Raw genomic sequence first — 25,626 nt, 5'->3', positions numbered from 1 at the left:
TTATGTGTGATTCAATCAATAAGGAGTTAAGGGGTAGGGATATAATGAAAGCAAGTCCACATGGCTTTATGGAAACAAGTCTTGACAAGCAGGCCTGACTTCACTTTTTGATGAGATTACAGGTTCGTTTGATCAAGGTAACCACATGGATGTGATAGACTTGGACCTTCCTAATGAATTTGATTTAGTACTGCTTGACATTTTGATTAAAACATTAGCATTATATAGCCTTAATAAAACACATTAAATAGATTAAGATCTGGCTAATTGATAGAGTTCAGCAAGCTGTTCTAACCAGATACTCAGCACTGACTGGGGATATTTTTAGTGGGGCTCTGCAGGCAGGAACACTATGCTTGCTGCCATTTGATGTTCTGGAATTACATAGAAACATGGATAATGTTGGCAAATGTCCCGAAGTCTAATGAGGAATGGGCAGCTATGGAAAGTCACATTTTTGCCTGCATTGGCATAAACGTATTTCTGGTATTTGATTACATCCTTTCTCTTCAGTTCTGCAGAAGCACAGGGGTTCTTGCAGGGTATAGGTGCAAGGCTGTGGTCTAGCCAGTTGCTGAGGAGCATACAATGATTTCTCTCAAGGGTCATCGATCTAAACTACTGATTCATGTATTATTGAAAAGAGTAGTACGAATCATGTAAAAAGTGTAAACTGTGAAACTACCACTTATTACACACTTCTACATGTCTTTATTTAAACTGCCAACAATACAAGCCTGAAATGAAAATACATTCGCAGCTTTACAAAGTCAGGAAATTCTAGCCCATTGGCTGCAGCAGAATTTGCTATTGAAAATTAAAACGAGAAAGCCAGATGAGGTAAGCAAAAATACCCATAAGAGAACTGACCAGAACATTAATGATCAGTCATATACAAAGCATATACAATCTCCACTACTATCACTTTCTGGTCAGCTGATATAAGTACCTTTCTTGATTCTCCATGTTCTTGGTCAACTCTTGAATAGGTCTGAGATTAGATAATGCTGAATTAATATTAGTCTCCTTTGCTAGGTTTGATTCTGACCAATCTTTTTAGGTGACAAGTCGTCACAACCTTACCTAAGCAAAAATAAAAATGAGAGTTCATCCTAATTTTGATTGTGTAAACTGTTAAAGATGCTTTCTTTCTCAGCAAAATCTGGCTAGCAAACTGTTACCCTTTTAACATTTGGTTTCTGTTTGACCTTGCAGAACAAGACGACTGATCAATTTAAAAGATACTATCCAGAAGAAAACACTCAAGAATATATTCTCCCCTTACTATCTAAAATAGAGACTCAGATACATATATCCCACAATGCACTGGGATGTCTTCTTTAATTTGTTATGTATCAATTTAACACCTAAAATCTTTCCACACTGTCATCATTTTACAAACCTACTGTTAAAACTCCTGGTGTCAAAACTATGCAGCCTCAGAAGTGTCCTACTAAACATCAGTACCATCTAAACACAGTGCAAACCAGCAACTGAATGCCTCACCTGTTTATGCCTTTCTTCACTAAACAAAAATCAAATGTCTTTTTCTGTGTCAAAATCACATTTTTCCTTTTTCTTTTCTTTCTTCTTTTATTTTTTTAAACAACAAAACTCCTCACCAGCTATGTCATTCAATGGGACTCCTTCCTGTGCACATTATCACTATTACTGAGTATTCCTGTGTCCTGCACTGTCCCGTTTCCCTTTGTACCATCCCACAACTCCTATTTACACCACTGTCTCTGCTTCTGGATTTGTGTTCAGCCTAGAGGAAAATTTTCAAAAGGGACCTACATGCCTTACATGCATAAGTAGTGAACCAATGTATTTCTCTCAGGTGGTGTTTTTAAACAGGACTGCTCAATGTTTTGCTAGGCAGTATCTGGTTTTGCTTTTTTTCCCCACGTTTGTTTTCCTAACAGCACATTGGCAGTGTGAGGATCCTTGCCCTTTTGGATACTCTGAGGTACTATCTAAATCATCAATACCCAGCTCTTCATACTGATTCTCTGAAAGACAAATGTTATTGATATTCCAAAAATGTCTGCATCTTATTCTACTTCCAAAGGCTTTTATAATTTTTCTAATTTTGGTCTTTCCTTTTCTTCATTTAAAACTAACCCTCTTATCTCTGTCCTCCCTAGAACTGTGAGACCATTATGTTATCAGATTTACTTCCTCTAGCACCCCCAGCTCCCAGTCTATTCTGTTTTGCAAGTCTGTCCGTGACATTTTCTTTTCATTTTTAACCTTATCTTTCCCTTTCCTTTTTACAATTCATGTTGTTATCTTTCTTTTGGCCTTTGTTAGCTTTTTGTTTTCTCCCACTTGCACTGCCTGTGGTGAATGTAGTATCAGTAGGACATGACATTTTTCAAACAGCTTCAATTGGGTTTTGACTTCTCCTTATTCTCCAAAACCCTGCACTTACATCTTCACAGATTTGCTTACTCAGTTCCATCCTTTTTCATTTCTGCCTCCTAGCCACAGTCCTCATCTCTTGTGTTTCATACAAAGATCTGTTCCTCTTTTTCCGACTACAGAAACCTATCAACCTTTCCAGTTTCATCAGCAATGTACCCTTTATTTTTCATGAGGACGTAAGCAAAGCTACAGTTATGCTTTGAACTTTGCTGCGATCTTTTTATCGTTCAGATGGGGAGTACCTGTGAGCACACAGGGATGAGCTCAAGTGGGGGGAAAAATGTATGTATGGAGCTCAGCATAAAAGAAACACTCTTGCCATGCTTCACAGAACTGTGACCTACAAAAAAACAGATTAGGTATTAGAGTGGGTATCAGAACTATACTAAGCACTCCTGAAGAATTTGCAAAATGAGGTGACCAATGTGCATCACTTCAATGGTTTTATTATACAAGATGCTGTGTATTTAGTACTGTAGAGAACAAGTTTGCTTCTTACACCATTTCTGTCAGTTCCAAGCTTCCAACCACGTTAGCAGCGCTGTGCCATGAGTCACTGTTGGCAGCTGCCTCGCTTGCTCCTCACCGCCTAACCTTCCCGCCGAGCCCCCCGCACAGCTAGCGGGCCCGCACTTGGAAGCCCGAGAGCCGTCCCACGCCAAGTTCCCCGACTCGGAGCAAGCCCGGAGGGGCAGCCCTGGGTTACGATATTCCTCTGGGGAAGGAAAAGGGGGCGCGTATCTGAGGTGCCGGGCGGAACGTGGCAGCCGATGGGCCGGACCCCCCCGCACTCTCGCCCCGGCGGGAAATGGAGGCTCCGGCTCCCTCAGGGCCTCGCTCCGTCACACCGCCAGCACCGCCGACACAGGGAGGGTGCCTGGCCTTCCGCGGGGGCTGAGAAACCGGCTTCAGCGCTCTCCACGGATACGAACTAAGGCGGGCTGCGTCCATCCTGCCAGCCCCGCTCCCCCCACCCCTCCTCGGCCCCCAGGCCTCCACCACGGGGAGCGCTCCCGGCCCGGCCCGGCCGCAGCGCTGGGCGCCGGGGCCGCTTCAGCTCCCGCCGCAGTGGGGCGGGGCCGGGTCGGCTCCGCCCCCGCAGGTGCTCCGCCACGCGCCTGGCCCCGCCCCCGGGCTCCGCACACACGGCTTGCAACTTGCCGGTGCAGCCTTTTTCCATTGGCGGGAGCGCGTGTCCATTTATGCAGCGTCCCAATAAGAAGCCGCGGATCGTAGCGGCGGTTCAGCCGTGCGTAGCAAAAGTATCGGCCTGATGGCTCCGCCTGCCGGTGAAAGTAGTCCCCGCCCGCCTCCCCGCTCCGGCCATTCACATCCACGCAACTTGCCCTCAGCAACCAATCGGAACCTGCTGCTGCTGTCAATCACCAACCTTTGCCCCGCCCCCGCAGTGGGGCTGGGGGCAGGCGCCCGGTTGCGCGCTGGTGCGGTGGGCAGGGCGGGGCGTGGAGGGTGAGCTGAGGGGGGGAGGAGGAGGAGGAGGAGGGGGCGGAGGAGGTGGTGGCGGTGGTGGCGGAGGAGGAGGAGCTGCGACTGCCGCCGCCGCCGGCGGAGGTTTCAGTACCTCGGAGAACGGTACTGAGCGGCGGAGAACTACTGCCGCCCTCCTTGCACCTGCCCCGCTCCTCTCCTGCCCTCCCCCCACCCTGCCAGGCACAGAGGCGCCCGGGGGCCGTTGGGAACCGTCGCCTCAGAGCGAGCGGACGCGCGGTTACCCCCTCCGAGAGAGCCCGGTCCCCCCTGGAGCGGCCCCGGGGGGACGGCGACGGCACAGGCTCGGTGACCGCGACGGGCGGGGGGGCTGAAGTGGGGTCCGTTACCTCAGGGACGGCACAGGTGGTCAGCGCGGGACGACCGGGCTGGCTGAGGCGGCGCGGGTCGCGCGCTACTCACGGAACGGCGGCCGGGGCGGCGCGGGGGGGAGGCGCGGGAGGTGAGGGGCTCCCACCCCGCCGTGGGGCGGGCGGGCACCCTCCCGTACGGGAGCCCGGGGCGGGGAAGGGAGAGTCGGGGGCAGCCGCAGCTGCCGGCACTTGCAGGGGCGGGCAGGCGGCCCGAGAGCGGGAGCCGCGGCGGCGGGAAGAGGAGCGGAGCCCGCGTCTGGCGGCAGCGCTGCCCCTGGCTGGCAGGGCTGGAGGGGAGCGGGAAGCTGAACGTAGCCGGATTGTTGTAGTTTTGTTAAAATAACCAAGTACCGAAGGCAGAGCTTAGGCAGAAAAGGTAGAGAGATGGAGCTGCTGGTTTGGATGCCGGCTTGAATTTTTTGTTTACTTTTCGGTTTTAATCACTGCTAAATGTGGATTTTGTGAGAGGACCCGATGGCGGTTGTTCCATTGTTCTGTGTTTGAACGTAAATCTTAGTTTTGCTGCTTGTGGATTTTTTTTGTCATTATTTATTTTTTAAAAGGACCTTTCCAGGTAGCTTTTACGTCTGACAAAATGAAGCCTTTCTATTTTTCAATCAATTATACCTAATATTGACACTCCGGTACGAGAGACTTAAAGTGCTGCCTCACTCAGAGGACCATTAAAGACTTTCTCTTTCGCTACATGTAGCTGGATGTGTCACGGCACATCCTTTCTCCCCTCCCAAATCTGCCGAAAGATTTTTCCAAAATGAAGAAATTTAATTTTCGCAAAGTTTTGGATGGTTTAACCGCCTCGTCCCCTGGTGGAAGCAGCGGTGGTGGCGGTGGTGGTGGAAGTGGGGCTGGCGGTGGCTCCGTGCACCCCGGAGGGACTGCAGGAGCTGCGGGGACACCCAGAGATGAGATCCAGGAGACGCTCACTTCAGATTACTTTCAAATTTGTAAGGTAAGGGCTGTAATATTTTGCTGGGTTTTGTTTGGGTTTTTTGGTTGTTGGTTGTTTTTTGGTTTTTTTACTATGGAAATAACAAAAGCTGTCTTGTGCATGGGGGCAGTAATATGATACCAGTAAGCCTTTTACTTGAGAACTGCAGTGGTTGTATAAGGACTTTGGTATGAAAAGACAGATCTTGGTGCTTTTTTCTTCCTGCTGCAGAGTTGGGGTGGCCAGTAGATTCATAAAAATTTTTATTTCAGCAGTCAGGGCCGAATCCTAACTTCACGCTTGGACCCCAGACTGTTAAGATTGTGGGCAGGAAAGCAAATCAGTCGGTGCTAATACAGATAACATTTACAAGTAATTAGAAATTCAAAATTGTATACATCTACTTCCCCTCTCCACTCTTCTCATCCTCTCTTCCTTTCCTTCCCTTTTTTAAGAAAAAGGCACGAGCTAGAAATAAGAGAAAGCGCAGGGATTACGGAACCTAGCACTTCAATTATTTGTCAGGGACTGGATGTAGATTCAGGGTGTTCTTTTAGCATTAGTACTGAAGATTATGATTATATGTCAGTAAACTTAGTGGTACCGCATAGATATCAAAAGTTGCCAAATTTGTTTGGCATTGGTTTTTATGTGTTGGTTAGGTCCCTGAGTGGGAATTTTCTCCGAGTACAAAGCGTAAGATATCCCTGTGTCTCTTATGTTTTATGTCTGTTTTTTGCAACAAAGCTTTCAGTGGTGTTCTTAAATGCACAAGCAAAAATCAGTACAAATTGTTTGGTACTTCTGACCAACCCTGGAATATGAAAATCATGCTTTGTAACGAAGACCAAAAACAAAAGGAGAGATAATATTATGCTCCTCTGCTGTTACCTTTAACTTCAACATTAATTATGTTGGCTTTACTAGAAGTTTTATTTCATTATTTGTTTTGCTTAGAAGCTTCAAACCCAGAATTTTTAATTAGTGCAATTTACATTATTAAGAGTAGATGAACTTCACCTCTTAAGTATACTTTAATTTTATTAGCCAGATATCAATGGTTTGTAATTTAGGTCACGGCCAAATCCAGCACATTCTCATTTCTTTTTGTGATTTAGGAAGAAATATAAACAAACACGACAAGCCTGTGAGACAGTTTGTGTGCTTCACAAGGACCAGGTCTGCACACAGCTTTCCTGATGTCAGATACCATGATTCTAATTCTATTTGGTTTTCAGCTACAGCTAGTGTCAAAACTCTTACAGAGTTCAGGGGAAGAAGGGTGCACTCCCATGACTTAAAGAGTCAGAGACCTTTGGAATAGGTTCCACATAATACTAATTTCTGCAGGCTTTACAGGTCTTTGCCATCATGAACCAAAACACATTCAGACCTTTTGAGTCAAATTACTCTGTAATACAGAGTGCTGGTGATCAGTGCATTAGAATCATACCTGTTTCTCAAGGTTGAATTCGACTCCTTTTGCATATTTACACAGTAATTTTGTGAAACACCAGGTATTCAGTACAGCAATTTCCCATTTTTGTCACTTCCGTAAAAATGTAATGCAAATAATGAAGATACATTAAAATATCATTAGAAAGTCTGACATCCCGAGACTTCTAAGAAAGACTAAAACTCAACATGGTTCTTCATGTTAAAGTAATTTGATAGGGACAAAGATGTGTATTTAGCATGATACGTTTTTATTTTGTCAGGTATATTTTTGCAAAAATAGACAACATTAGATGAAAAGAAATTAATTTTCTGCCTAATCTCCATTATTTCCCTTCTTTGGCTTGATATTGCTTGAAGACGGTGTTATGTTCGGATAGATCTACTTGGAAATATATATGATAGATCTACTTGGAAATAGATCTACTTAGTGTATAGGAATATGTCATTTTGAGAAGATTTCAGAAGGCAATATTTGCCTGTCTCAGCTCTCAGGTTAAAATGTTCTCAACAAAGTAAATATTTGTATAGGAAGGCTTTTAGTTGCTTGCAGCAGTACTTGCTTATGAATGCATGGTACTGCAGAAGTCTACTCTGTAGTATACAAAATACCAGCTTCCTTTTTTCAAGATACAAAAGTGTGCTAAGCAAACTTCCAAAATACTCGGTGATTGTGTGTTCATAAAATACTGCAGTGTTTATTCAACAGGCTCTACTTAATCAGCTCTATTACGGTTTAGTAACATTACAAGCATGTTTGAGTGAACCAAACCCCCACAGGCCGCTATCCTGCGTTATGTACTATGCAAGTGTACCAAAGCCAGTGGGACTCGACGCAGGCGCAGCTTTCATCCTGCATGCTTCAGGGTGCAGGATCCGAGCCATAATTTGTACCTCAATCAATTTGAATTACATTAAAAATACAGCAGGGCACATATAATCCAAGCTTTGTCTACCCTGAGCTTTTGTTGTGTAGAACTTCAGGTATTTAGGTTGTGTATTTTATGTTAGGTTACATAAGTTATATAGGCTGCATATTTAAGGATCCATGATCTATGATCTTGCTGCACACTGAATTAGGTAAAGCTAACGGCAGTTTTGGTTTGTTATGATCTGCAGAATCAAGGCAAATGGACTTGCAGTCTAAGTAGCACTTCAAACTGGTTTTCCTTTCTTTGCTGATTATAAAATCTTGATTTAGATATAGCACATAAAAGCTGACTCATAGTTAAGAATTAAAGGGCATTACCCTGCAGTTTTTATTTAAATTTTTTTTTTTCTTTCTGAAGTTTGTGGGAGGTCTGCTTGACTAAAAACACAGATCCAGTCGTCTACCAGAATGCTGTTTTTATTGGTAGCACACCTGATTTAATTAGTAGCACACCTGAAAGCTGTCTCTCCATTTTGTGACATTTCTAGGATGCTTATTACCACAGTATCTTTTTGAGATATAGATTACAACTTAATAGAAGTAAATTGAATTTTGCATTTCACACTGAGATGTTCTCAGTGAGTTACTTTTGGCATTTATATTTAAATCATTAAGGTAATTTTCTGTATTGAAAGACTAAAAATGAAGTATTCTTGAAACTTACTTATGAAATAGCTGTGCCCTTTTCTAAGCATGGGAAGTTTCTATGTTGGTAGCTGTACTAGTGAACCAGTGGCACCCTTTTCAAAGTCTTCATGTAACATACATTTTGTCAGAACTGTATTTTGTGACATCAGGAACCTGAAGTATACTTTGTTACATCTAGGGCTGCTCTTGGGATTTGGCTATCCAAGTGGAAATCATGAAAATACCAATTATAGTTCACATTAATTGAGTTGAATGTGTGAGATGGTAGCATCATGCCAAAAACAAGTCATGGTGCAGTGGAATATGTTAGTGAAGTCCATATTAATTTTAATGGAGATAGACCATGTTGCCTTGGGTTTGCTCCTTTTTTTTTTCCCAGTCTATATATGCTTTTTTTTCTGGCAAAGATTCTTTTTTAGGCTTGCCTGTGTTTGTCCATAGCATATAGAAACTGAAGTACAGCACTGGGGAGAGATCTCCTATTAATATAGGAAGTGAGAAGATCACAGTTAGGGTGCTGTAAATCGTTTGAGTAGAACTTTGAGCAGAAAGAACACAGAAGGAGAAAACAGCGATTTTAATACTTTTGCAGAAGGCTTACTGTCTAGGGATGACGCAGTTGGGAAACGCTGAATGAGAATGAAGAAGTACATTTTTTGAACAGAGTGTATTTTCTTCATGAAAATAAGTCTCCCATGGAGAACTGCGGCTTTTCTTGAAGAACAGTAATAGGGTTGAATTTGTAGAGCATGGTGTTAGTAGGGTTGTGCAGAAAACGTTTGAAATCAAGACCTCAGTTAAGAGCATGGTAACAGTTGCACTCTACTAGATGTACAATTGATCTAGCCCAGTGTGCTTTCTTTAGCTGTAGGCAGCATCTGGGTGCTCTAGAAAAGGTTCAAGAACCACAGAATTAATCGTCTTCTCACAGAATTATTCTCCAAATGCTGATGGTTATGAACTGCCTTAAAACCCTGGAGCATGACATTTGTTATTCTCTCCAAAACTGGTCTTCAGTATTAATTACTGAGTAATCTTGCTATCTAATTAACATCCCTTTGAATCTTGCTGTATTATTAACAGTATAGTCATAGTTTCAGTACGTGCATTACCCAATCTTTATAAAAAACCCATAGAGACCAGAATAGTGTTCAGTTTTTGTTGAAACTGATATGGATGGCCAATTACAATTGTGCCTTTCTAACCCTACTTATCTTTGACAAAAACAGTCCTTCAAGATGCATCCAATCAATAGCCAATTTAAATACCTTAATTTTTTGGCCTTCCTATAAGGTGGTCTAAAAATTTAATGTCTAGGGTTCATGGATGGTAATGCTTTATTTTGTCACCCTATGAAACTGAACTTTTAGTCCCTCTGACAGCAGTCAAGTAGGTACTTTAACTGCAAATGCAACATGATGCTACAGTTCAGTGATAATAGATAGAAGGTGAATTTTGGAACGGCAGGTTAAGGACAATTCTGTAGTAGACATAGTTCTATTTTTGGTTATGAATAATAATAATAATGAAAAAAATCATTGTTATAAGGTATCCATAGTGTCTTAGTTAGCTTGAGCTATTTGGTTAATGTATTGTTTCCTTAGTGAGGTCATTTGGGGGAAAAAATAAAAATGTGTGTGAAGTGCTACATTTCGGAGAAAACACATTTTAAAATAAGTATTAACCCTTACTTGTAAGTGTTCAGCGTTCATTCAGTACTTAAATGGTAAGATAATATTGGGAAGGATTTTTCCTATATACCACAGTTTGTATCTAATGCTAGGTGCAAAACCCTGTTCTGTTTAAAACTAGGGAGTCATAAATGACACTTCTGTAGTTGGGTGATGGTAATTTTATGAAATGTGTGATGAGCATAATGCATTTCTCTTTTTTTAAATGTTTGTATTAGAAATAGGACTCATCAGTGGTAAAGAGCATAGCATGTTAGAAGTTGCTTTTTTAAGAACTTTGGAGATTTAAGGCTACCTGTAGTAGTATAACTTAGGACTGTCTTGGTGGGTTTGTTTGGCTTTTTTTTGCAAATACCTATCCTTTTGCATCACAGTTTGATTGTTAATCAAATATTAATCCTAAATGCATTACTTCAGACCCTTTATGGCCAACACATGCAATTATAGTTTCAAAACCATTTTAAGACTCTTAAGTTTGCAAAACAAAGTTCCAAATTTCTTAAGTTTGCTTGCACATACAGCCTTTAATTACATGATCCCGTATTTCTTCTATAGGTATAATTTAGTAAAATAGTGTTTGCTAAATGGAAAGCACTTCAATATTTCTTTGCATACTTAGAACTTGGAGCATACCTGAATATTACGTTCCCCATGGACTTTCGCAACAGAAGTGCTCACCACTGTATTTTTGAAAGCTTCATAAACGCTAATGAATTAACGTTCACAATATTTCTGTGGAATGACAGTATTATTATTCCTGCTGTATAGATGAGGATCCAAGGCACAGAAAATCCCAAAAGACAGGTTGTTTAGTGTCCACTGTTTTGAGTTTCCAGCTTTTGACATATTTAACATTTTTGTACCACTTTCGACTTCCCATTGTATCTCCCTCTGTTTTCACATTCTGTGGCAAGTATTTTGCACTCCTACAGAGTAGTTTTTAGGCAAGTTATTCATACTGTCAATTTATATGTCCACTTTACATAATCAAAACAGCACTGAATGTCCTTCCTGTCTCAAATGACAACAGATGGAATTCTGGCTTTACACTGGACCTGTGAATTGTACCCAAGATGCAAGAGTATCATCATCCACCATTATCTCAAACTGGTCAATCACAAAATGAAAACATAATCAGCAGTCCCATGTGAAAAGCTTAATTCATGGTCCTTGGCTTGATCATTTATAAAACTAAGTAATAATGGCACTGATAGAATTTCCTTTCTGCAATTTTCTATCTGAATTGTACCTTGCACCTTCCTATTTTATACCAAATAGGCAAGTTTGGCAGACAACAGCTCTTTAATTGTTTACATTGGGTTTGTCTATAGGACAGACCAGACTGTACTATGCATGGAGTGAGGCAAAATGTCTATGGCAGAAGAAGGTAATTCAATTAATCCCTACAAAAGGGGAACAAATTCCTGTTGCATAGCTCATCTTAGTTTGCATATGTTCTAACTTTCCTGCTTTTTATGGTTGACCTTGCATTTTTAGCAATATAAAAATCATAGAATATCCTGAGTTGCAAGGGACCCATGAGGATCACAGAGTTCAACTCCTGACTCCACACATGGCAACCTAAAATTAAACTGTTTGCTGTAATTTTGTGTGCCATTTCAAGTGGGTTTTGAGGGGGAGTTGTTCTGTTTTTTAATCCAAGCATTCAGGAATTTCAATCACATGGTGTCCTTAGATAAGGAATTGAAATTCAGGATATACTTTTTCCTCACAAGAAAGAGAGAATGTCCCTCCTCACTGAAAGTGTATTTTAAGGATAGGCTAATATTCTCTCTGCTCAGGGGTCACTTTTTCACAAGCACTTGTTCAGAGATCAGACCATCGTAACAGAACTCCAGTCTTCCTTTCCTGAGCTGATGATGGGACTGGGAAATCCCTGGATATCCTAGAAATGGTGAAAAAAAAGTAAAAGTGGAACATATTGAGGAATGCAGTGTCTTCAGATTTACATAGCACAGGCCTGACCCCTACAATCCGGTGTGGTGATGCCATCTCTCATCTTGTGAGAACTGTACTGAGTTTATCCCTGGGAAACAGGGCTCTTCTCTCAAAGTTAATTCCAGTCCCCAAGCTTTCTCTTGTTGTCTCTCCTTCATTTTGTGTTCCATCGTTTTTATCCTCTTAACTGTTATTCCCTGCTAGTGGGAACGGGACACACTGTCACCTCACCTGTGGGTCACCAGCGAGTTAATGAGGAGTCTTCTAACTATTGAAGTGGGAAAAGTCATTTTGAACCTCTTCTGGGAGGATGGAGGGAATTCAGCCTGATTAGCCCATATCTGAGGGAGTGTTCTGATCATAGAGCTGTTGTCTAAAACCGCTTATATAGGCAGCTTTTTTTTTTTCTACTTGTTTTGGAAATAAAAAAGACTTAGACTTCATCTTCTAAAGAAATGACTAAAAAATTACTTAGAGGTTCATGACTAAAAAATTACTTAGAGGTTCATGAATAAAAGTATGAATTAGTGGGAGATTATTTTTTTCCAAGTAGAAATACATATACTGTGTAAAACATGCAGCTGTCCTCAGTGGATGTGGTCTTCATAAATCCAAGACAGAACCAAATCTCACTTGGTTAATTTAGATAAATCTCCATTCATATCTGACTCTTATTCTGAGACATCTGATACTCCCTGGTGTATGGTATATGCCCAAATACCTTTCTGAGGTCTGTGTGAAAATACTGTGAGAAGTTGGTATTAGTACATTCACTTCATAAACAGAGAAAAGGAAGTAGTAGAGAACTGAATTAATACACCCTAAGCTACATGAATGCACTGGTCTATTGGCTATTCTAAGAAAAAGTGTTTATAAAAGCAGCTTATAGGCATATATTAATTTGTTACAATGTATGTTGAAATCATTATAGGGGAAAGTTAGAAGATTATATGATGAGAGGTATAAATAATGTGGATCTGTGGAGAGGAGAGAAGGCAGTATTGTTAGGTACAGATGGCTGGTAAACACGCTTAAATGTAATAAGATGTTATCTTTGTGCAGTGCTGTGTCCATTCCTAACAGATCACCAGCAAAGACTATGAATAGTAAAAAATACTGGAGACAATCTGTCGCTGGTAGCTAGGGTCAAAGTCTGATGAGGTACGCTTTTTATGGTTCCTTTGAATTTATATACAGTACTGGGAAAAAAACCCCAACCTTAATATTTAAAGGCTTTGAGTTGATGAGTGCACATACTCAAAAGTAGCCTTACTGAACTCAGTATTATATGTGCAGATACAGATGTATATAGCAGCCCATCTTTTTGCAAAATTTGGATCCAATCAATTAAAAATGATTGTTTAATTTAATTTAAAAAAATTCTATGTAAGAATGCTGTGTGGTCATACACTCAAAAGTCAGGACCCTTATTCGGCTAGTATTCAGTTATGACTGTACGCTTGGAAATTAGTCTTTATTGCATATTTTGATTTTCTTGAAGTATCTGCTTATGTTTTGTTCCTGTCCTCCATCACATTTGAACTGTACACAATATATGGGAAGGATGGATGCAATCCTGTGTGTGTTCTTTGCAATGGTTCCTGTGAGAAAATCTCTGCATTATCTACTGGACATCACAAAACATCATGCTAAATAAATTATGAACGCCCATCTTGGCTTTGTTCATCCCATTCCGTCTATTGTATCCCTTAAGGATGGATATGTGCTTTCAGTTACACCTGTCTGGCAGCAGTTGTGTTACATTCCATTGTAGCTGTGGATAAAAGTTAATTGTTGTGGGTCCAAAGAACCCTAGTTTATTCATCGGTTGTCCCTACATATATTTTCAAGTGTTCACTGAATGAGGCAAAGGCAGGACAACTGCCATGTGGTTATGTAAGCAGAGATGAGATTCTTAGGACCGTTGAATATAGTGTCTTCATTTGTGTCTGTGAGCTATGCCCTCAGTAGCATTATGAGGAGCGCAGTGCAGGTAGCAATGTCCAAGAACTGCTGGATTTCCCTGCTGTTAGGGCAAAAACCTGCCACAAAATATCTCTGTTTCATTTGGAATATATCTTCACCATATGTGTGGTGAGATGCTAGCCAATAGCTCTGGATTAAATTCTCAATTCAACATCAGAAAAAACTCCTTGAATTGCATACAGCATGCATACAGAAACAAGATAGGAGAGGATTAATTATGAATTAGCAATATATAGTGAACAAGGTTGTAAATGCTAGTAATGAAATCTGGTAATAGCATTTGTATATGGGAATGCCAAATCATGTTGCAAAATAAAAAATTCCCCATAAAAACCTTAAAACCCATTAAAAAATGGGTTTTAACATGGTGTTTCTATAGCTTTTCCAAAAAAAACCCCAAAACAAAACAAACAAACCCCAAGCAAACAAAACCCCCCAAACCTTCAAGAACTTTATCATAGTAGCAACATTTTCTTCTATTATAGTAGAATGACATTTTCTTGCAAAATTTTTTTTTAATTTCCCAATGATTTTTTTTTTTTTAAACATTCTGAAGGCAGCAAACAAAACTTCTGCTTCAGAACAGTAACCAGTCAGCCGTAATAGAACAGGACATAATGAGCCTATAGTAGTAAAGTTCCAGAAAATCCAAAAATGGGAAGACATGCAAAATAAATTAGAGTTATTTCTATGTTGCTCTGGTGTGACTTTAATAAACACAGATATGGTTTTTATTATTTCTCATTAAAGTTACGAAATTGTTATTCTCTGCATCCACAGTCGTAGTGAAGACAAAAGTATTTTCCTTTCAGCGCTATCAGATATGTTGAATGATTTTATAATTCATGTAAGTCTCCATAAAACAGATCTCCATCAGACAGATGATATTCTGAACCAAGCTATTTCAAATTCTAGACTAATATGCTTAAATGATGCAACAACAACAACAAAATCAATATGAGCTAATATTTGAATTACTTTGACTATGATGGTTCCCCATTTGGACAGAAGTCTTGCTTAAGTAGGTAGGCCAAACTGACCTTTGAAATCAGTGGTTTAGGATTTTTTTTACTATTATTTTACATTAAAGCTAAGGCCAAATATAGTTTTTTTTAAAGTCTGTGGCATTTTTCTATAGGTTGATGCCCTACTTTTTTCCAGTGTAAGTGACAAAATGGGGAAGTCTGTTAGGGTATATTTACTGAACAGTGGATGCAATTCCTTCATTCCATTTTTGTATTTTTTTTTTAACTTGGTAGAGTTCTTTTGGAAAGAATGGGAAGGGAAGAAGTGAAAACATTTTACATACAATGTCTTCTCTTGAACATAGAATTTCTCCAAAAGGGGTAATACCTACCTTGGGATGATTATATTCATGTATTACCCTGTAACTTATTTTATTAACTTACTATGCTGTAACTCAGTGCTGTGGTAGATGTGGCAAGATGGTTTTGTTGTCAAGTAGTTGCTTGGCCACAGCAACACTGATTTAAGTAGATCAAACAATTAAGATTAAAACCCAACCACTCTGCTTTGAGCAGGACAGGGTTGGACTAGACAGTCTGCAGCGTTCCCTTCAGACCTCACCTGTGCTGTGAACTGGGAATAATGCAGTTCAAGGATCAATGTCATTTTATTTTTCTGGATTTTTCTGTCTGAATATATTATTTTTTTATTTTTGATACACTACAGTATATTTCAAAGAACAAGCATGAGGAGAATGCTTTTGAAATTCAGAAGGCCTTACTTTTCCCCTGTGGTTCACTTAACTTGGCTATTCGCGTTATGATTCTTATTGATACAGATGGGACCATCCTTATTTGATGGTCCTTAACATCCAGCTTGCAGAACTGAAAATGACAGTGGATAACCACATCTCTGAAGTTTCTCTTTTTGTCATGAAAAGAGGAACTTCAGTGAAGACTCCAAGATTGCTTCTTCGTTTTAGTTTGGGGTTTTTTTTAAGACTAATTGTCTGGATGATGCCTTTGGATGTACTCTCTTTTTCAGGGCCAAGCAGTATTCGGGAAATTGAAAAATTATGTAATGTGTGGTAGAACTTGCCTGTTTAAAAAACAGTCATATGGTCTGCATACAGACTTCTCAAAAATAGTAGAGTGAAAAAAATACATATCAAAAATTACAGACTTGATACTAATTTTTGAAACCTTATGTTTTAATTTTTAAAAATATATTAAGCTGCTTCCAAAGGAAAAAAAAAGATTTCATTATGTTCATATGCAGGCTGAGAGAGTTGGGGTTGTTCAGCTGAGGGAAGAGAAGGCTCTGGTGAGACGTTCCAGCAGCCTTTCAGTACTTAAAGGGGGCTTATAGGAAAGATGGGGACAGACTTTTTGATAGGGCTGGTAGCAATAGGACAAGGGGTAATGGTTTTAAACTAGAAGGAAGATTTAGATTAGATATTAGGAAGAAATTCTTTTCTGCAAGGGTGGTGAGGCGCTGGCACAGGCTGCCCAGAGCAGCTGTAGATGCCCCATCCCTGGCAGTGCTCAAGGCCAGGTTGGACGGGGCTTGGAGCAACCTGCTCTAGTGGAAGGTGTCCCTGCCCAGGGCAGGGGGGTTGGAGCTGGAGGATCCTTAAGGTCCCTTCCAACCCAACCCATTCTATGATTCATAGTACAAAAATGTATAATAAACTAATCAGTTCATTTTGAATACTCTAGTATATCACTCTCACTTTTAAATATAATTACCAGTGTATAGTACTTGTGAAACTAAACTGTTAAAATTCAAATTCTGTTTGAAGTCTACTTTATGTCCAGGAGAGAGATTTTCTCAAAACTCTACCATAGCTTAAGTGACCTTTTATAAGAAAAAGGTTTGTAATTTAAAAATTAAAAGACAAAACAAATTTGCCTATTGCTGAAAGTATTCTTCAGTGCCAAAAGTTATGTATGTAAATGTTATGAAACTTTATTACTAATCTGGTTGTTCCTTGTGCATATCTTTCCTTCTTGCCCCTGTATTCCCTATTTCAGTAACACTTCTCTTTTTCCCTTGTGTATCCACATTATCCATGTTTTTTCTCTCCTGTGTTTTTCTCCGCCCATAACGATTTCCATTTTCTCCCTCTTAGATGCACTGCTGCTGGTGAAGATAATAAGCTCATAAGAAATACCCTGCTGAGACAAACCAATGGTCCATATCACCCAGCAGTCAGTCTCTGACAGTGGCAATAGAATATGTCATTTAGGGAGAGTAATAAGTTAGATCACTTTCTGCAGTCCATTCCCTTTCTAATCTCCCATCATCCACCATCACTGGATTGGAGATGACAGAGTGTCCAGTCCTTTTAGAATCCAGTTATCAATAATTTCCATGAGTTTTTCTAATGCCGTTTTGAACCTGCTGATACTGTCAGCCTTCACAACCTCCTATGGTGGCAAGTTTCAGAAGTTCATTACCTGTTGGGTAAAGAAGTATTTTCTTCTGTTTTAAGCTGATCTTTCATTTGTTTTGAAAAGGCTCCATGTTTTTGCTGAATAACAGTTCCACGTATAGCTTACCCACTCTCTGGATGATGTAAATCTCAGTCTATCCCCCCACAACCTTCACTCCAAACTGAGGTTGCAGTGCTTTTAGTCTTTCCTGACAAAGCTTGTGTCCCTCACCCTGAGCATTAACTGCCTTCCCTTGATCAGTTCTGGCTTGACTACTTCTTCAGATGTGGAGACTAGAGCTGCATACAGTACTCAAGTAATGGGCTCACAGAGATTTTATAAAGCAGCAAAATTATGCCTTCTGTGTTATTCTTTATACTCTGCCTGATAACGTCCAACATTACTTGTTTTTTTGGGTTGCTGCTGCACATTAAACCAAAGACTTCAGAGGAATGCCAACCATGCCCACAAAATCACTTTCCTGCATCATAAATGCTAATTCCAAATTCAGCATTGTGTAAGCCTAGTTAAGATGGTTCATTTTTTCCCCTCTAGATGCCTTAGCCTATCCACACGGAAGCTCATTTATCACCTTCTTGCCCACTTACTAAGACTAATGAGGTCTTTCGGGAGTTGGTCACCATAGGTACTGAATTTCACTGTCCAAAGGAGCTTACTAGCACCTATGAACTTGGAGATTTCAGTGATCGCTACCTTTTATACATCATTAAAGATTATGAATAAAATTGGTCCAAGCAGTCATCCATGGAGTACTCTACTTTTGAGTTTTCTTCATGGTAGAAATCTGTTAAGCCTGATCCTTTGTTTTATGTTATCTGACCAGCTTTCAGTCCATAAAAAAACCCTTTTCTTCACTCCCATGAAAACTTTGCTTCTTTAGTGACATTGCTGTGGACTGTTATTGGAAGGCTCTTGGAAAACATACATATATTCATATCCCCTTTATTTCCATGCATGCTGACTGTTTCATAGGATTAGAGGAAACTTGTCAGATGGGATTTCCCATTGTAGAAACTCTGCTGACTTCTGCAGTGATCTTCACCCGAGTGCTTAGTTCATCTTTATTTTACCATCTTGCTAGGGACAGCAATCAGCCTTCCTAGTCTATAGCTCCAGAGTGCCTTTTGTAGATGGTTTTTCCCATGTGACTGTTTCTAGCTTTACACAGAGTAAAAGAACTATATATGGGTATCTTTAAGAAAAAAAAAAAAAAAGATAGTTTTTAGACTATCCTGTGGACATGCTCAGAAGCCCTAGTTCCTAATGTAGGTTGAGAGCTAAATGGAATCCATGGCTTGAGTTTGAAATTTTGGAAAGTTTTAGAAAAGTTGGGGATTTGTCAAAATATATTCCTTTGAAAAATGGAAATTTAACTAATAAAAAAATGTATCTGTTCTGCATCATTTTCTTAGGTTGGAAGCCTACTGATATCTTGTGCTCTTTCCATCTTACATGAGCAGAAAGTAGTCTTACTAATCAAAGATTCCAGGCAGGGAAGCCTAAAAATGAGGGATGTCATGGTCTTATAGGGATATAATGCATCTTTATAAGCACCCATTTTCACCACTACCTTGGTGAAAGCTGTAATCATTGGTATTTCTTGATTTCCTACATAGCTGAGTAAAAGGCTTTATAGGTTTCAGTCAACACTTCATCCTCTGTTCCATAAACGAATCAATTACTTGCTTCAGTGAGGCTTTTGCATGTGGCACGTTGGTTGCAATTTGGAAGTAGTTTCTACATCCTGAGTCACAGGCTTGGGCCTACGGAGTTTGATTTTAATGAATAGACACCTTCTCAAAAATTATTTACCTACATAGATTAGTTCTGCTGTCAGATGTTACATAAAACAGGGTATCTAAAATATTAGTAGAAAAGTTACAAATTTTAAGTTTATGCAAATTACCAGGAACAGTTTTGACTTTAAACCCTATCACTTAATTGATACAGTTTGAAGTTTAGTCCTGTATTTTCTGGACTTATTTAGAGGATATAAAAATCACTTTTAAAAAATGGTGTCTTTGCAGTCTTAATACGAACTACCATAGAACAAAAGTTAAGAAAAACTCTTAGACTGGAAATTTTCATTATACAACATATGAACAATTATACTGGATATTGCATATTATTACTAGTGCAATTTTCTTTTTTTTTTTTCAGCTAATGAAATATATCACTCTATCTTAGACAAAAAGAGATTGTTGTTATGTTCTGTAAAGCATATTAAAATGTTCATTGGTAGAATCCTAGTGAGCCCAAATAATCAACTTCCTATATTCGTTTAGGTAAATTGGTTGTGTAAAGATTACTTTAATGATATATGTGCAATTCACCATAAGAATATTTGCTTAAAAAATTTAAAAGAAATTTTAAAAGAGAATAACAAACCTCAAAAAGGATTTATGCTGCAATTGTAGCTGTATTTGTAAATTTCTTGTTTCAAATAAACTATTTCACATATTGCACATAAAGTGTATGTCCTAGGGAGCACAGACTGCCTCTAGAGACAGCATGCCAAAAAAAGGAGACATAAAAGAAAGCTGGATAATGTGGAGAAAAGTAGTCCTGGCTCCATCTGCTGTCTGCTTTTTCTCTCCTTTTCTTTTTTTTTGGCACCTTTTTTAGCACATTCAGAGTAGGTAGGTCCTATATCTCTTAAAACACAGGCAATGTTTTAGGATACTTTTTTCTACTTTTGCCTGCTATTGAGATTAGTTTAATTTTGGAAAAAAGATCTTTCTTTTATGTTTTCTGCTCACCATTGATAGTTTTGGTCTATGTTGTTCTTACTAGACACAACTCAGATTAAGTAAGAACATACTCTTTTTTTGTCACCCTAGAATCAAGGTAATTTTGTGACCTTCCTCTCTACTTCATCTGTATTAGTAAATGCTGTAAGGAAGCCCAGGCACAGTTCTAGAATCACTGCTCATTCTTAAACGTATGCTCACACTAGCATTTTCAACGTGTAATTGAAAAATCTACTTCAAGTGCTAGCTTTTTATGTCAATTTTTCTCACAGTCCTTGGAAATAGGAGGGTGGTTGGACCAAGCCTGAGAAGAGTCTGGAGGTCTGAAGTGTTAGAGCTTGTCCCTGTTCTTCTGTTGAATAGGCTTGATCTTCAGAATCACTTCTGAGGCTACTCTAATTTGTGCCAAAATCTCAATTATAAAGGTATCTTTTTCTGTCTTAACTGCATACAGTGTAGCTTGGCTCGCCTTCCAAACTGTTCTTGTCTTTTATTTAGAGTCCTGATAAATAATAATATTTTGCTTGAAAATTTTTATTTACTTGAATGTTCAATAGACTTCAATTTTTATTTTATTTTTATTTATTCTACAAATGGCAGAATTTTGCATACAGAAGAACTTCCCAATTGGAATTAGTGTAAACATACAAATTTGGAAAACTGCTGCAAAGTAGAAGTAATACCTTTGAGTTAATCCTAGAGTTCAAGAATTATTACTGAACTATGATTCTGAAAAGTTGTGTATTACTGTGCTTCTAAACCATAGTTCTGTCTCAATAACAGGACCAATTAAAATGTCCAAATGAAAAGTCTGACTGTAGATTGTGGAAATACTGAAAATACAAAGGAGATGCTAAATACAAAGGCAAGAATGCAAATAAGTTTTTAAAAATACTGATATTTGCATTCTTAGATCTAAAAAATAGTACTGAAAGCTCATCATAGCTAAATATCAGGAAAACTTACCGTGACTAAATCGTTAGAAATTAAAATTTTATTACAAAGAAGATTTCTAAAAAATATTAATGAAGAAAGATCATTTGTGAAATACATGTTTTCTCAGATAAGGAGGAACATGTAGTCACAAGAATAAGGTAATTTCAAATATAATAGAAAATTAGTAATGCAGTCAGGCCAAACATTCAACACACTAGAAAATACTACAATTCATAATTCCTGATGTTTTTGTGACATGAGTTAGACCCATTTTTATAGTATGTTAAGTCTAGTTCCGGCTTAGATGTCAGAATACAAAAAAAACCAAACATTTGAGTAGTCCTACCACTTAAGAAGATCAGAAGGTTAAAAAAAACCCCACAAAGCAAACCAAAGTGGAAACAGAGTTGGGGAGATCTTTGATAAATGTCTACATTAACATAAAAAGTGAATTACTTTCTACAGCTTACTGAAGTAGCATGTGTTCCTGAGGTTTTTGCTGTCTAGAAACTAATAACTGGGTATTTTCTTTAGATGACATTCCTTATCAGCAATAATTAAGATATAAGTAAGATTTCTTTTAAGGGAGTGGTTATTTGCTGAAAAAAATCTATGTTTGGTTGTTCCCAAACTACTTGTATCAGTTCAAGTGTTTCCAGCTGTAATGGAAGAGTTGGAGTAATACGGCTGTGTAGATCATCAGCTGCCTTTTACTCAACAGGTCTGCAATTAAGGAATCATGTTCCCTAGGTACTGCTGAATGCTTCAGCAGACAGTTCATGAACAAGATAATTTCAAGGAACGAGAAAATTTCTTAAAAACTAAATTTCGTTCAAAGTACTTCCTCTCCAATCCCAACCATACTCTAAAAAAAAAGAGTGAATCTTAGAGTTAAATATTGTGTTAAATATTATTACTAATTATAATAATGGTAATAATATAATAATAACTCATTTATTTAAATGAAATTATTTGTTACCCAATTTTCTGTAAGCAGTCACACACACAAAATGAATGACAGTTCATTTTTGTGTGTTTTTGTATAGTCTAGTTGTTTTCAATGTTTTTCTTATATTAATGTTCTCCCTCATCAAAAAATTCTTCCTCATAAGAATCAGACAGGTCATATTGGTCATAACCGTCAGGTTAAGGTAACAAAGTATTATTTGAAGCAGTCTTCAAACTCAGGGATGTGTTATGTCATGCTCAGTTCATTTTTTTCCCCAAGGTATCTCCAAAAAAATTAGAATTAAAAGCATAGTATTGTAAATAAAGATTAAGAAAGGGTGAGTGGTTCAGTTGCTCATTTTGAGAACGTCTTCTCTGGCACCTTTGTTTTTCAAATTGATATTAAGGATTTTTACCACGTAGACTCAATTCAGCTTATTGGTTTATTGGATCTTTTCCCCTGGATGTGTTCCATTTCTTTCCGCTGAAGCTGTTCTGTTGAGGCTGAGGTTATTTGTGACAGTGTTTTAAAAGCATATTATGTGTCTTTTTTTTAATTTACAGTTCAGCTGTCTTACATATTGAGATTATCTTTCAGTATACCATATAAGCAATATATACCGGCAGTATATGGCATATATTATGGCAATCTATTTTGTTGCAACAAAACCATTTAAAATATTACAGAGTAAAGAGCACATCTAGAAATTGACGAGTGAAATTCACCTTCATGTTCAAAATACTCTTATCTTTTAAAATACATTTCTTGAAACGTATTGCAAATACTACAACATATAGCAAAATACAGATTCTCTTCCTGTACATGTAACATAAAGACATACATGCTGCTACCTGTGGTTACAGTTCAGTCACTTTGCTCATTTGTTCTGTTTCAGACGGTTCGCCATGGTTTTCCTTATCTACCCACTGCCTTAGCTTTTGACCCAGTTCAGAAAATTCTGGCGATTGGAACAAGAACAGGAGCCATACGAATGTATCCTTTCTCATTCAGAGTTTACACTATTTCTGTGTATTTGTAATACATTGGTATGAATCATCTTCTGCAAGCAGTCAGGTAAGGCTTCATGTTGTTATATTCTACTTTATTTTGCTTTACTAGATGGACTAGGAAAGCGTGTGCTGTTGAGGAATTACCATTAGGTCCTTCAGATGTCCAGAGAAAGTTATTTGACTGAGTTTTTGGTATATGGTTTTGGCATACATTGGTTAATATAAAGCTGTATTAATTGTTGTTTGCCAGCATGAGAAGTAGACGCTTTTCAGTATGCAAAGGTAGACTACAAAGTGGTAATGAGCAAGTTGTGCATGTTGTGCTAGCAGTAAATAAATTCATTACTGCAATGCAGTTAGCCAAATGTAGACATCTTCACACTACATACCGATATATGAGATATTGTTTAGACTCTTCCAAGTGAATGGTGGGAAATAAGTGATTTTAGGGTAGAATTCATTTCCTCCTAGAGGAGAATGTAAACACTCTGAAAGTGTCTGTTTCTCTTCATTAATTATAAATGTATATCAGTGCCAGCTCTTTTTTTATACAGTAGGAATTTCAAGTTAGAAGTCTACGTGGAATAAATTCAATATGAATGTAATAAAAATTTGAAAACCTTGATTTAAAAACAAATGTCTGAGAATATTTAAATGTTACATAATTCAAAATGTTCCTCTGCGTAATTTTCTTAGTTTGTCATAATTCCAGTGTATTCCATTTCAGTGAAAATACCTATAAAGTAAGGAAAAAAAGAAGAAAGAATATTACGGGAAGGTTTAAAAGTTATGTGATATGAAAGGAATAAACCAGTATTTTTTACAACCTTTTTGTAGGCAAATAAATTCTGGGTTTCAAGTAGGGGACAGTGCTGTATAAAATACCAGCCTAATCTTTTCTGGTTCTTTTACTACCATTGTTCCCAAGGTAACTACAAACCTAATGAACCCAAAGGCAGGTTACAAAGAAAAGAAAAGTCTCCTCCTGGAGAATCACTCTGTGCTTCATGTAGCATGACTAAAATTTTGTTTCCTCCATTTTGGGGCACTCTTGTTCTGAATAGTCACATTTGCATAAGCCTCATTTTCTATCTGATCCGGTACTTCTCACAAGACTCAACTAAACCTCTAGTTATGCAACAAGCTTTGCTTTGGTAGTTCTGCTCTTAATATCTACCTGTATGAAGCAGATTGAATAAATTCTATTCAGTTCTGAAGAGGAAAAGCCTCTTGAATTTGTGCACTTCTGGAAAAGTGCAAGTCTAGTAGTCATGCTTTTTTCTTTTGGGAGGTAGGCAAGGTTAGAGGGCCAAATCCTTGTCTTTGGAAACTTCATTGGTTTCTTCTGTGAGTGGGGCTATTGGGAATTCCATGGGTAATGTAGGTGTAAGAAGACGACCTTGCAGAAGGCTGACTCCTGAGCCCACCTCTTCTTTCCATCTCAGCAACCTGGCTTTTGTAGGAGCAGTGCTGTTTCTGGCTAGGTATCCTATACCTTTATAAATCCCTCCTTTGAGAAAAATGCAGGTACAGAGCCTGAATTAATACAGGTTCATGTAGAATTAAGTTAAACCTGCATCATCTCTGCACAGGAATGGAACAAGCAGTGGACAATTAGCTATATTCCTAACCTCCTGTAAAACTCTCTATAATCTTCTATGGAAATGAATTCCAAAGGGTGAGAGGAAGAAGGGAGAAGAATGTTTTTCAAAGCACCCTTCCCTTTGCTATCTCTTCTCCAGTTTCTCTAGCAAACCCCTACATCATTCCCAGAAAATTTTCTACCAGTTCTAGTATCTGAATCAAATAAGAACACAAGATTACCAGGGAATTTGCTTTTTTATTTTTTTTAAGAGATGTCATTTCATAACATAAGTGCTTCTCATCTTAGGCACACAGCACCTGGTTTGCTTAGTTGAGAACTGAGTTAATGGAAGCTGTGTTTTGAAGACAGAGGGTGCCATAAAAAGAATTACTTATTTATCCATTTTAACTAAGGCTTCTCCACTTGGCTGTCAAAGGTTCACAGAACATATTATGTAAAAAGCCTAGTTGTGGACTAATAACTTTGCATTTGTACACAAGGCTGAACAGTTATCAATGAAACAAGGCCTGGGACCAAGCACAGAACACAGAACACTACTCATTTAATCCAGTCTTGGGGCAACCATTTGTAATTGTTGAAATCGGGCAATAATATTCAAGTCAAGATGTAACGGGTTTAGTATTACATCTGAAAATACAATTCATAATGGAATTTTTAAAGCAAACTGAGAAAGTATTGATTTTAATGGCTCTGAGTCTTTCAGGTATTCTGTAAAAATACTTGTTAACAGAGCCACACAGTTTCATTCTGCCGTGAATCTGTTGGGTAACAGAAATAATTCATTCCACGCCATACGTTGTGTTTGGCTGGTGCTTCTAAACAGTACTGTGGATGGAGTGAAAGGACACACTATTGGGCTACCATCAGAGAAATGCACCCAAGTAGTTAGCTGTTTGTTTATTGGAAGCACCAAAAGGGCCTGGTTTGGATCAGACTCCGTTGCACTGGCCAACACAAAGGCATAGCAAGACAGGATTTATGTTTAGTATTTATGTGATGATGTAGAACAAGTTTTCCTGTGACTAGTATGCCATATAATGGTACT

General features: G+C 38.7%; 1 protein-coding gene across 4 annotated transcripts in view; it reads left to right on the top strand.

Moving 5' to 3' along the window:
• The first annotated feature begins 4,537 nt into the window (after positions 1-4,537).
• STXBP5L (syntaxin binding protein 5 like) overlaps positions 4,538-25,626 on the top strand; it is a 209,063-nt gene continuing 187,974 nt past the window's right edge. For all 4 annotated transcript variants that reach the window (XM_040597097.1, XM_040597095.1, XM_040597094.1 and 1 more), the window contains exons 1-2: positions 4,538-5,259; positions 22,861-22,958. In XM_040597097.1, the coding sequence (XP_040453031.1) occupies positions 5,062-5,259; positions 22,861-22,958 (296 nt within the window). In that variant the 5' untranslated portion in view covers positions 4,538-5,061. The remainder of the gene's footprint in view (positions 5,260-22,860; positions 22,959-25,626) is intronic.

The sequence above is a fragment of the Falco naumanni genome, chromosome 5, assembly GCF_017639655.2.
Source record: "Falco naumanni isolate bFalNau1 chromosome 5, bFalNau1.pat, whole genome shotgun sequence".
NCBI classification, from domain to species: domain Eukaryota; kingdom Metazoa; phylum Chordata; class Aves; order Falconiformes; family Falconidae; genus Falco; species Falco naumanni.
The sequence above is the reverse complement of the archived record's forward strand: the minus strand, read 5'-3'. Positions and strand labels throughout refer to the sequence as shown.